At 34.1% G+C, this 14,621-nt stretch overlaps 1 protein-coding gene across 4 annotated transcripts in view; it reads left to right on the top strand.

The window, feature by feature from the left end:
- LOC111058609 (tensin-2) overlaps positions 1-14,621 on the top strand; it is a 433,706-nt gene that overhangs the window by 399,548 nt on the left and 19,537 nt on the right. For all 4 annotated transcript variants that reach the window (XM_039433079.1, XM_039433069.1, XM_039433097.1 and 1 more), the window contains one exon: positions 7,552-7,674. In XM_039433079.1, coding sequence (XP_039289013.1) covers positions 7,552-7,674 — 123 coding nt within the window. The remainder of the gene's footprint in view (positions 1-7,551; positions 7,675-14,621) is intronic.

The raw sequence follows: 14,621 nt of genomic DNA, 5'->3' as shown, positions 1-14,621 counted from the left end.
AAATCAAAACATGATACTTGAAGAGTATTTCGAGACAATGCTCCATCTTCTCAAAGCACTGAAGCAGAGAAAGGGTCAAAGCGATACTTTGATTTGATTACGGTCCCAGCCAATCTAGAAATTATTTTATTGTCCTTGATCATTGAGGATGAAGTGCCTCTTGAATAGGATCCAGTGCAGCAATATCTAAGAACCTGAGCACTCATTCATTAATTAATCATTTTTCAGTCCTGTGATTCTGAACGAATGGTGGTATCTGAACTCCTAACTTTTTCCTCCAGAAGCAAGTTTCAGAGCATTGATCCACAGATGGATGCTCCCAGTAAGATTCAAGACTCTGAAAACGACAATTCTATATTGTAGAATATTCATTAGATGTCCCTGATTCTTCAGAATCAAAACTTGCAATTAAAGGATTCGTATAGTTTGAATGGGAATACTTCTTCCTTTTTACACGACTCAAACTGTACAAGTTATTGCTTTGAGCATTAAGTGATTGAAAGCAATATTCTTGATTTTGTAATGGGAGATTTGTTGTTATCAATCTGTGAGATTACTGGTAATTGTGTTTTCACTATAGTAGGTGATGAAAGTATTTGTTTCACAAAACCATGGAGGTTCCCTAATTTCATGATTTATGTATGTTTTGAGGCCTCCTGAGCCCAGAAACGTGTTTTTGTACTTCCTTCGCACTTCCACCTAGGTAACAAAAATATTGCTTTCGAAAAAAAAACAGTTTTCAAGTCCCCTGGAACTATAAATGTGTTTTTCTTAAGCATTGTTCTGTATGTGTGTGTGTGTTTGTACGAGTGTATGTATGTGTGCTACACTGACTTGTGAACATTATATAATATATCAATCCCCAATCAACGAAATAACTTGGGAATCACAAAATTGAAGTGAGGAGAACATCAGATGAAAAATGGATTCCATATGAACTCATTGTTTGTACAGTATTTGAATGAGAAACAGTTTTGGGGTAAATCGTAGTTCTTCTTGGAATAAATCTGACTGTGAATATAAGAGGGAATTGAGGCAACATACTATTGGCACCATAGAAGGAATGAGCATCATTGCTAGCAGAGCGTTGAATTAGTAGATATAGGTTGTCGTAAAGATGTCAGTCTGATGTTTCACTGCTGGACATTCAGATAAAACTGGCTTTATTTCGTTTTTTTCCGATTCACCTGTTCCCAAAGAATGCTTCCAACAGTATCACTGCTTCGTTTTTGTGAGTATGAGTCTAATAAATTTACCACAAATTGTTTCAATAGCACTCATCTGTCAGTCAATTGATTAAATTTGAATTTATTTCTACGGCTTCCAATTCCCATCAATTCTATGGAGGAGTATTTTTTTATCAACTTTTTGAAAAATTGGGGAAGTCAACTTAGTTTAAATCGCATAGAACAAGTATCTCGCATTACTTATCGTATTGTATATTTTATAGTGGAGGCATAAATAATGACAAAAGGCTCAAAAAGCCATAAATTTACAAAATCCACTGATTTCAACGCCTTCCTGAGTGTAGATCTCACTAAGATGGATGAAGTAGATCTGTGGCCAATGGCAGGTTTTCGGTTGATATCGAGCTATTTGGTAGCAGGTGTCCATTTGTAATGAACTCTGAAAGAGACTTAACAAATCAAATCAAATGGAGGCACAGAGTAAAAGGAGAGGAAATGAACAGCATTAAGCACTTTGCGAGAGACTTTACCTATATTCTTTACTGGATACGGCGGCCATATATCTTCTTTCCAACCTCCCTATTGATTTGATCGGGTTCTTCGTCTCTCCCCTCATTCCATTGAGTTGTAATTGCAAAGACATAGTGTTGATGTTGCCTAGGGATTATTTATACATTTCTAGACTATTTATTTTATAAAATTGTTCTATAAATAGATATAGCTCAGTTAATAATCATCTCTGTTCAACCAATATTATTAATTGTAATCACTTTTGTGAATTCCCTTTTCGTACAGGGATTCCAATCTCCCAATCTAATGATTAACAGTAGTAATCAATAATTGCTAATTAGCTGTGCCCTTGCTGAAGAAGGTATGAATTTTTCAAAATGAAATCAACATTCTAGAGAATACGATAATTCTGATAGATTCCTCTCTTTAAAATACAGTTTTGGACAGTAGTATTCAGATCATACTGTAAGGGACTTGAGAGTGGAATGAAATTGGAACAAACACAAACGGTAGAAGAGATACAATACACTTTTTCTATCATTCATGTACTTAACACTCTTCTCTTCATCCTAGAAATGTGATAACGTAACTAACAAAGCTAAAAATATATGGGAGATTAGATTTGGAGCTGAATAGTGTGCTATAAAATTGAGAATTGTTTAAGAAGAGCGCGAGGACCACTGGAGAGCACGTATCACATATCTGTCCAATTTCATTTGGGGTGACTGTTTCCAAGATAAACAGAGTGGGTGGATCGTAAAGTGGCGAATTTCTCTTTTCTGTGTTTACTGTGAGTGGAGATGAACTGAGAAGGAAAGAATGGCGAGTATATTGGAGATGAAGCCAACTATTTGAGAGGCGCCGGCTACACCAAAATACCATTGTCAACAAAGTGTTCCTCGTCTGTCTTTCCCACCTCCACCACTTGCTGGAGTTTTCATAACTCAGCACCCATCTCATTTTTCCAGACATCTCACACTTTCTCCAAAAGTGGAAGATTAGGAACTCTTTGATAATTATATAGATAATTCATGATGAGAACTTGTTATCAATTGATGATTATATATCAACAAAATAGGTGAATAAGTAATGTTCAATGAATCGCAGTATACGCTTCCAATTTGGAACTATTAAATGGATTGATAGATTAATTGAAATTCATTCCTCAACTATTGCAGTCTTGGCATTTAAACTATTAAAGACATACAAGTTGATTTTGTGGATAAGTAGTATTATTTTTGCTTAATTGTTCATCATTGTCAGGAATGTTCTCTTTCTTTTCGAAGCTTACACTTATATTTCACAGTTTATGTATCACTCACAACTGTTGTGTATCTCAGTTCTATTTCACTTCACTTGATTTTTTTATTGACTGATAGCACATTATTCGTATTTAGAGAATATCAATTCCGTTGCTCAGTTTGTAGTGAACTACCTATGTATTCTATTACGTACTAAAAAATTCATTCAGTATTTATAGCAAAATATTATTTTTAAGTATTAACAGTATTCCAAAAAAGCTCGATTCCCTAGAATCCGAGTGGCTCTGCTGTGCATATCTTCGTATAGTACCTTCGTCTAGTCTTCGACGCGATTTAGTTTCAGGAAGTATAATGAAGCTGTTGCCTTCACTACGTGATACAGTTAATTTGAACATCGATCATAGATCACGATCAGGCACTGGGTGTTCTCCAAAACTTTATCACGAACAAAGTAATCTTGATAAATGCCAAAAGTTAATTGGAACCTCGTGGGATTCAGACGGACTTTTCAAGCGCATCAACAGATTTGAAAGAGCCTGAAAAGATTCTTGTTATCAGTGGATACCTATCGCACTTCCATTTATTCATTTCTTTCTATCTTATTGGTCAGAAATTTTCTTTGAGATCCTAGTCTCTCTGAACATCTAATTTCGTTGGTTGGTCTCCAAAGAAGCTCGATCAGTAATCCTTTTTATGAATAGCCACTCTTCTAATCAGAGGATCAGGCTACAAAAATCCTCGACTTCAATATATTCTTAGCACAAAAATGACTAAGATCATATCTTGATTCCAACGTAACTTTCGCCAAATTTATTTGAAAATTAGACATACTGAAGTTTGGAGTGATGGAATCAACAGCGTTGTCATTAAATAAATTATCAGCGTTGAAGAGGAGAGGAGAGGAAGAGGAGATCTCATTTTCTTAACAAGCTATTCTTTGCATATAATTAGTTGGGGTTGTAATCTTGTGATTGAAATATTCAAGTGTCACTTTTTACTTGTTTTCCTCCACATCCTGATAGTGTTTCATATTAATATCACACATGCTTTTACGGTGAATTTGAAATTTATCATTTCACATTATTTACGGAAAATTTATAAGTTTAACTTGGAATTAACAAATTCAGTTCTCATTATTATTCTTTTCAATACACACGCACAAGTTTATAAATTATCATCATCAACTTTGATAATCACTAAAGCGTAGTGTCACCTTTGGTATGAAATGATCTTCAATTGCAAATATTATGATTATTAAAAAATATATAAATGTATGGAGACTGTTGTAGATCAATCATTTTCCCTTAAATTTCCTCAACTTTTAAATATTTATTGAAATACTTATGATAATAATTTAAAATAATATAAAGAATGAAATAGAATTTCCCAGGTCATTTCTGATGATGAACCAATCAGAGCGTTGTTGACATAGACGTGATCGAGAGATCGATCAGTTTTCATCGAGTGAAAAAAACGCTCGCTTGGGATTAGAGAGAGGGCAGCGACAATTCGGGAAATTGGGGAGTGTGTGGGTGGAAAGAGAGAGATTGGTTATTCAATCACACAGAGATAGAGAGAGAGAGAGAGAGAGAGAGAGAGAGAGAGAGAGAGAGAGAGAGAGTGAGAGAGAGAGAGAGAGTGAGAGAGTGAGCGAGTGAGAGGAGCACAAATGGCGTACTATGTTGTTTGAGATCAGTGATGGCGTGTATTTGCTTTTGCAGTACTTTTGGCGTACGTTGCCCGGTGTAGCGTCACTATGGCCGACTGTGTCGCGGTGTGCCACAACCCGCGGCTCATTATTCCATTCATCACCTGACGTTGTCCAAATAACTGATGTGCCCATCATGTTCCTACCATAACGCACTCCATAACTAAACGACATTTTCCAATATGTCACACCTGTTCCTTTCGCGCACTTTTTCTCGCTCTCTCTCGTACCCTCTCCTCTCTATACCCCTCTCTGATTCACTCTCTCTCTCTTTTTCTGTGGTTTTAGCTCTCGTGACATGTTCAAAAACTGGTTTACTTAAACCTAGCCGTCACCATCCATCCATTCTTGGCTCCCATGCCATGAAATCGGTATGTCAGCCCGTCATACACACATGTGTTTAGTAAGGTATTGACAGACTTCAATCACAATCTAACTTCAATTATTCACGTTTCATGTACCATGTTACGTGCTCCTCATGATTATTCATGTGTATTCGATGGATGCATTTAAGGGGAACTTTACTTATTAAACCTCTATTGAAAAAAACAGATTTTCAAGATTTTTCCTTGAACTTCAATGTACATAGTCAATATGAAGTAAAATTTGTAAATATTGAATATACAATACACGTCATATTCACCATGTATATTGATGTTCAGGGAAACATCATCCAATGTAATCTTTATTATTGCCACTGGAGAAATGAATATTTTGAACAATTAAAGTGAGTATTATTCAAGTATTTACCATATGAACTCCGAATAAATCACAACCCTTAAACACCCTTTTAATCAACCATTGTAGTCTTTCCTACTTTACTAGAAGAGCGTCATTAAGTAGACAGTCACTTTTATCACCCCCACTTGGAGAAATAGCAACTAGAACCGATTTTTATAATTCTCCAATTCTTACTAAATTATAACTACTTTCAAAAACAACTGGAAAAGTTTCAAGTGGCTGTAAAATGTGTTGGTGAAAATGAGAAATAGAAAAGTGCTGTGCGATCGTGGGTTGTTTACAATTTTCACAGAGCTGGGAGTTGGGACTGGGACTGGGACTGGGACTAGTGTTGAGAAGACAAATGTAATGAAATCGCGCTCGGCTTGGGACCGCGAAGTCCCCCGGGGCAGGGCATGCCATGCTCTTCTCTCTCCAGCTTTCGAACGCACCAGAAAAGGATTTACTAAAAATCCCGGATCCTGACAAACCCGCTCTTCTTCGACAGACTGTCGATATCATCTTAGACAAGCGAGACCCTTCGGACAAAAATCCTTGTATCATATAGTCTCCACAAGAATGAGCTTTAAAAGTGGAATGGAATTCAGACTTCTCCATCCCACTCCTTTCTTCTGTATTCAATTCTGCGAAGATACTAAGAAAGTCGATCACTGTTTCTAGTGCATTACAACCTTGTAAATACATCTTTTATCATATTCAATTCACTAATATTGGATTTATCTCCTCCCCCATATCATTATTATTCCATTTCACAGAAGATCTTCATCAATTAGTACAATCAGGTTGTATACCAAATTGGTTCCAATGGAGAACTTTTACTACATGAAAATCTGTGTTGTGTAAGAGACTCACTAACCCCTTGAAAAAAGCTAATCTTGGGTTATCGTAATTATCGATGGAAACAAATAGGATATTGCAATTGTTGGAATATTTATGAGTTTAGTAATCATAACTATCCATTTATTAGAGTCTTTGAGTTTTTCTGTTTCACACCCTTCGAGGTTTCACGAAATAGTGGGCGGAATCAACTGGCTACAGTATTATTGATAGATGTATGAAGGAATGAAATAGTTCAGGAAACCGTATGAAGGAATGAGATAGTTCAGGAAACCCTATGGAGAGAAATCAGAGAATTGAAAGAATAATGATTTTAGGAAGAAATAATTCCATGCTGATTGGAATAGAGTATTCAGGTATTGCTTCTATTAATGTTTTATATCAAGAAAATGCAATTATGGATTTAACGGTATTTATCGATCCTCTAAACCTAGATGATTCAAACGGTACTCAAATTCAGTTTGTTTACATGCGATTATTCTTGGTATAATCCTAAGGCTACTTCAACAGAAAGTAACCGATTTTATCTGATTTTATACGACTATAATGTAGTATGAAAAATATAAGGTAGTTGAAAAATCCATAGAGATTCCAATACCAAAATATTAGTCATTCTTCAAATATTTTGTTGCCATCGGCATAATACTTTTGAAGTAAACAGACATTTCACTTATAATCACATTATTACCATCTCGATCAGATGAACAGATTAACATTTGTTAATACTCTTCCCAGTTACTCATCAACAAACAATTTGTTAACAACACACTAATGAGCTGAATGATTATAGATTTAATCTGTAATACTTGTTGAATATATTGCTTACTGATTGCTTACTGATAACAGTAGAAGACATTATAATTTCTTGGTATTATTAGCAGAGAGAGTCTGAACCCCCAACAAATGATATTCTGAGTTTTGGAATCCTTTCAAAATGTTTGAAAAAGAACTTCCAATATTATACTCCAATAGTCAGTTACCTGGAACTGGAATGAACAACAAATAATAAGGTTGACTTTCAAGAATCATATGGAATGCTATTATTTATTGATGTGAAGTGTTTTGAAATTATTCAAATTGGGAACAGAACCGAATCATCTCAGTGGAGATTTGATGTTCAGTCTGCCAAATTTTTGGCAATTCGAGTAATTATTTCCTTCAATTACATCATATCTCTAATTGCATGCTCGATATTCTGTGTGTTATTTTCAAGAGATCCGAATGTTTATAGTTGATTACTATTTTGTAACAGATTTTGAGTAACAATAATTCAGAGATTAAGAGACTGTTTTGCTTGGGTTTGCAGGCGGAAGAACTCAACTCGATAGTGGGAAATGCTTTCCGAATGGCATACGCAGCCCAGCTGCAGCGACAACCCACCTTCCAGGAGGTGATTGCCTCCCAAATACACGAGCAGAGGCTGCCCTGGGTTAGTAACATCAACACTTCATACACAATTTGATAGGATATAGAAACAAGGTATATCAAGAAATATAGATAAAAATCCAAGCAGGTACCCTTTTTTGAAATTTTTAAAATGTTGATAGCCTATAATGTTGTGAGTGGGAATTTTTAAGAAGGGTACTCAGATTGCGGCTGCCCCGGGTGCCAAGTTAGAGAGGCGCCAAACAGGCAAAAAAAAAAAAACATTTTACCAAGTTTTCTAAAATGTTTTGATCGATTGGAGGGAATTTGTTTTTGAAAATTTTAATCAAAAGGAACAATAATATAAATAATAATAGTGTAAGGAATATAATAGGCCTACAAGAAATGACATAGGTGATGGAAACGCATGAAGAGTGAAGTGTGTCTCCAAGTATAGGCACAGACCTACTTCGGCACACTTGATTTATCCATTCATTCATTCATTCATTCGTTCATTTATTCATGTATTCATTTATTCATGTATTCATCTATTCATTTATTCATTCACTCATTTATTCATTTATTCATTTATTCATTTATTCATTTATTCATTTATTCATTTATTCATTTATTCATTTATTCATTTATTCATTTATTCATTTATTCATTATTCATTTATTCATTTATTCATTTATTCATTTATTATTTATTCATTTATTCATTATTCATTTATTCATTTATTCATTTATTCATTTATTCATTTATTCATTTATTCATTTATTCATTTATTCATTTATTCATTTATCATTATTCATTTATTCATTTATTCATTTATTCATTATTCATTTATTCATTTATCATTTATTCATTTATTCATTTATTCATTTATTCATTTATTCATTTATTCATTTTTCATTTATTCATTCATTTATTCATTTATCATTATTCATTTATTCATTATTCATTTATTATTTATTCATTATTCATTTATTCATTTATTCTTATTCATTTATTCATTTATTCATTTATTCATTATTCATTCATTCATTCATTCATTCATTCATTATTCATTTATTCATTTATCATTTATTCATTTATTCATTTATTCATTTATTCATTTATTCATTTATCATTATTCATTTATTCATTTATTCATTTATTCATTTATTCATTTATTCATTTATTCATTATTCATTTATTCATTTATTCATTTATTCATTTATTCATTTATTCATTTATTCATTATTCATTTATTCATTTATCCATTTATTCATTTATTCATTTATTCATTTATTCATTTATTCATTTATTCATTTATTCATTTATTCATTTATTCATTTATTCATTCATCTATTTACAATGCAAATGATGCTAATGTAATAAAACTGGTAGATAAAATAATAAGGTAGTCCTTGTCCTATTTTTCTTCCAAATTTATAGGTGACAATGTCTAAGTTAAGAATTGGCTGTACAATTTATTTGCTTCCTCCACCAATAGATGGAAGGTTTAATCAAAACATGTTCCTCTATCTCTCAAACTACAAAGTATTACCAGATGATCAACAAAGAAGGAAGTTGTGACTATTGTGTATGAGCACTTAGGAAAATTGTAGATTCCCTGAATGAGCTAAAAACGGCTCCGTGAACTTGTAGTGCTCAAATTCGAAAAAATTGACAATAAACTACGAATTTTGTGTCGGCAGAATATCGAAAAATCTAATTGTGTACAATCACCGTTTTCTTACGCATTTGATGCGGTCAAGGTCATTTTTCAATGCTAATTTCCTTATACTGGAAGTATGAACTTATAGTGCACATGTCAGAAAAAAATCTGAAAAATTTGTAGGTGTATTATTTTCATGTACTTAAAAGTGCTTGAATCGTGGGTGATCATGTGTAGGCTACTCTACTTAGAATACGCTGAACATAGAAAATACTGGACGACATGATATTACATTAATCCACCCAACTATGAAACTGAAAAGGATTTAAATACGTTTTCAACTCTTCACAAAAGAACAATAGTTTCATCGTGGGACAGTTGCATGTGATTTGTAAAGATAACATTTCACAGATCTATGTACTGGTTACAACGAAGTGGCAGCTTTCAAATGTACTCGTATTTAGAATGCATAATTTTATCACAGCTAATTAGACGCTCACTGGGAAAAGAGAGGATAATGGAACAGTGGTTGTTAATTTTCCGCTTTATTATTCTAATTAAGCTTATATTTCAATCGTCGGTGGTGGCTTGCTTGTCACACGTCCACAAAACAAACCTTTTATCTTTCACTACTGAGTTTTCAAAACACTCTTTTGTTTCATTCCGTGTATGGATGCATCTGTCATTTGATAAATGCAGAGAGTACAGAATGTTTCAACTGAGTATAATATGTATGTCTCAATTTCCATACCCGTTATTTTGGATGAGATTTTCTCTCATTCATTTCCTATCTGTTCTATCAGAGCAACACTGTATCAATAATCGATAATGTCATCACTCATAATTCAATCCGATTTTCATTTCTTATTTGGTTTTCATGATAAAACCTCTCATGATTCTTGATATAATGTATAATCTAATATTTATCGAATCAGGAAAAGGTCTGGGTATAAATCACATCAAATAGATGAAATAAATGGATCAAATAGCTTGGTGCGCGCCGATAATATTGGATTTTGGATTCTTTTTACACTGTTAGCAAGACAGGTAGAAAAATCCTTGTTATTCCTAGATAATAGTCGAGTAGATTGTATGAATTTATTGTATGATACTCTATACAAAGTACAAGCATACTTCATCAATTCGTGTGTATTTAGTATTCCCATATATTCATGGAGCTCGGTACTTGGATATACTCAGTATCAATACACGTTCCTTGGAAAGCTGATGTATTCTTTGAACTCCCAATACATTACCTCCAGAAGCCAGTGACTATACTAGCTTTATTCACTGTTCAATCCATATCTGTGGTAACCTGAAATTAATCATTCAAAGGGTACTATCAATACGATCCATCAATGGCATTCCAGGAAATGAATGTGTCCCTGCAAATGTCTCCAAAAACGTAGCTTAAAAACAATCCTATCATTTATTACTTGCTGTCAATCCTACAGTTGTACAATGGAGTTTGTATATTCAGGAGCTATATCTAATAACATTGCTTTCCATCATTGCAATTTATAAGACACAAAAATGAATGCATGTCATTGAATCTCTTACCAAACTAGTCAAATTCGTATGAGTAACTCAATATTATTATTACTCCTTTTTCAAATTTCAATCAACTCTATAGTGTATCAGATTAACTGATAGAAACTGGATATATTAGGAAGGGTATGTAACAATTTTGAGCAACTATTGCAGTTACTACTCTTACACTCAAGTCGCATTGGAATTAGATAAATTGAGTAGGTATGCTCGGCCGTATCACAACTGACCGAGAGTATTGAGGTGACTCCCACTCATACTTTGCAGGTGATTACGTTGATAATCGGAATGGGTTCAGTTTGTTGATAGGGATCAGATGACAGCATTGCCGATGGTTTTTGAGTGGATAGCAGTCGCAAATCGGATTTGTCGAATGCGGTGGCCTAGCATGGCAAACACATTTGTCCGATTATTTGGAGGACACGCGCTTTTTGCTGTTGCATTTTTTATGCGCCGGGATTGAGGCCGTAGCAATGCGATAATGTTTTGCCGTCAATCCATTAGAGGGGCCGGTGCAGTTTAATAAGAGCGAGGGCACGACAACGCTTGGGCGCAACTACAAGCTCATGATGTTGCTGCTGCTGCTGCCGCTGCAAATTGACATTGAATGAGAGATCCGAGACTAGCAGCGGGCTACTTGCTTGCACACTGAAAGCGGTTAATGTGTTTACGATGGAGGTAATTAGTGTGACAGAGGACCAAGAGTGTGTTAGCTGATGCTGCCAAGCGTAGCTCCATTGCCGGACATCACTCGCCCATTCCATTCAATCCTTCTTTCCCCTGAACTGCTCTAATGCTATAGCTACTGCCGTTGCTCCCGCTGCTGCTGTTGCAACAAATTCATTTGAATTTGAAAGCAGAACACCACTTTCACTCTGCCAACGATCGCTGAAACTGATTCGAGCTCATGAAATCGGAATTGAATTCTAACTCGGACAAATTGAAGAAATGAACAGTCTGTTGCTCACAAACGTGGAGGATGTTTTATATCTTCAGCGAGTTGAAAGCTCAATTCCGAATTGGATTTGTATTCATTAATAAAGCAGTATTTTGCTGGATTATTTGGATTCTGTTTAGATGAATAATAAATTGTATAATTTAATTGAAGAGGAAGTAGTGCAGATGCAGATCACTCTGCAGAGTTTGAAATATGTAGCACAAAAATATAGCTATATTGCTTAAAAAGTATTAATGTGATGAATTCAACTCCGTTGAAAGGATTCATGGAATCGAAAATAAGCATAAAAAGCTGTGATTAGTAGAAGTTGAGAGCAAGAGAGAATATCACTCATCTCATTTATCTCATCATTATTACTCTACTAGCATAGAAAGATCTATTCAAAAGTCATTGAAGAAACGATAAACTATTTGCTTTTAAAATTGTTAATAGCATGTTAGAATCGTGAATGTCTTGTGTAAGTATAGTTTATTTGGGAACTGGAAGCATTTTCTACTCAGTTTCGTCCTAATTTTAACAGCAATGTTGTAACACATACAGTAACATGTGCTTCTAATTTCTTCAAAAAAGCAAATCGAAAAATTGATCTGAAAAATATTATATAACATGATTTTATATCACACTAGTTACTCTCTTCATAATATCACATATACTCCTATATAAACTCCTATACATGAACTCCTATTCATAAACCCCTATACATAAATATCACATTTAATTTATCTCTGTTTTTTCGATTTATTCGGGTCGTCAGAGAGGTATAAGAGATTGATTTGGAATATAAACTTCCCCTCCAATAAAATATCCATCGTACTGCTGAAAAACAGGAATTCAACCACAATGTCATCAACCCACAAATTGAAAATGATATGTTTTCGCGTCAATTTTCTTATATTTTTCGCATTCAAAACGTGCGAAACCACATAATATGATATTATTAACTGAGTACAGTTGAATTGCGGTTCTGATGAACAGTTTTATAACGCGGTAAGCTATTATTGTACTCAGCTGTAACAGAGATTTTCCTGCTTTGTGGGTAAAACATGAATCTTCGATAGAATGTATCATAGCCTACTATATCTAAAGTAAGCCATGAATGTATGCATTTGAGAATATCAACACAAAGCGATCAGTCAACCCTCATTCCTGTGAAGTCTGACCACTTGATGCTGAGTAGAAAAGAAATTCACCTCCATTGCTTGAAAGTTCTACACTCTCCCGCAAATCATTCACTGGGTTCCATCAATTATTACAAAAATTAATATTCATCAATGTATGCGATTCCCAATTATGCAACTGTATTATACAGGATTTTCAATTTTAATCTTATACAGGAACTGAATTTTCCTCCTGTATGGTGAAAATATTTGAAAATATTAAAGCCTATAACTAATTTTCATCGAACAATAAGATATTGAGAGGATATAGGTAACGTCATAGCCTTCCCACATGATTTTGAGTTAGTGCATACTTAATAACTCTCAACTGGACTTGAAGGCCTTGGAAACAACATTCCAGTGTGAGTAAATCAGCTCACATCAGTGATACAGTCATTGAACAGGTGGTCAAAACTGCGTGGGGTGATGCTGCTCGAAAAACAATCAACTTCATTAAAAAAAAACCCACAGAGATTGTCTTCGCCCATCAAAATCGTCAAGATCCATAATTATGTTTCTATCAACATTTTTTGAAGTGGTAGTTTAGATCTGATCGTTGAGTACTTGACGTGACCGTGATGACATTATTCATTGCCATCACATAATACGTATAGTGATTTATTTATTTACTCTTATGGCTTTTATCGGCAGAGAGATCCTTTCGGATGTTCTGCCTTGCCGTATTACCCAATGTCATTTCCTATCAACACTCAAGTTTATAGGTTATGTCTTGGGTTCTTCATTTTTCTCAATAAAAATTTGCAATTTCACTTCCTGAGTTACTATTTTGTAAATTTTAAAATCAAGAAAACTGAATAGTGATGAAGTTCACCGATGCTGTTTAAATGTTAATGTTTATATAGGTCAGATTTGAAAGTAACACGTTCATCGTTACGTTATTCGAAGTTGAGTTAAGTTACGTTATTCAGGCTTCATGGCTATCTCATGTAAATGTTTCATATGATGACTGTTGTATTCTCCATAGATTGCTAGAGTTATTTTCATTCCACCGAAGATTTTTCTATTTGTAAGGTATTCATTCTTATGCAAAACAGCTAGGGAGAAAACAAAAGGCATTTTCTCATGAATAGCACATCCTTCTCAATTGAATTCGTTTTCTTCTATAAGCAGTGGTTGTAAAAATAGGGATATTATTTTAAAGAATGAAGCAATTATTGACAGAACGAAGTGAGGTCTAAGATTCAAGTCGACGGTTTGGCATTTCTCTTAATGTTTAAATGTTTATATGTTTATATATTTATATGTTGCGCATTTACCGCGAAACGCGGTAATAGATTTTCATGAAATTTGACAGGTATGTTCCTTTTTAAATTGCGCGTCGACGTATATACGAGGTTTTTGGAAATTTTGCATTTCAAGGATAATATAAAAGGAGAAAGGAGCCTCCTTCATACGCCAATATTAGAGTAAAAATCTGGTGTGGTACACTCGCACAACTTTCCTTGCTCATATTTGAAACTACGATCAGACTTTTGTATATGTGTATATATAATTGTTTTCAGAGTACTTTATCCTTTGTGTAAATTGTTAAATTCGATGATTTTTTTTTTAGTCGTCATTTTTTTAAAGTCGTCAAAACAGCTGTTCTACAGATGAAATATCTCGACTATGTGTTCCTTTTATGAACTGCTCTACCTACCTACCTCATGCACGAGAACGAGGTT

Source organism: Nilaparvata lugens, chromosome 1, assembly GCF_014356525.2.
Source record: "Nilaparvata lugens isolate BPH chromosome 1, ASM1435652v1, whole genome shotgun sequence".
Taxonomy (NCBI): domain Eukaryota; kingdom Metazoa; phylum Arthropoda; class Insecta; order Hemiptera; family Delphacidae; genus Nilaparvata; species Nilaparvata lugens.
Note: the sequence above shows the minus strand (reverse complement) of the source record. Positions and strands in the feature narration are given on the sequence as shown.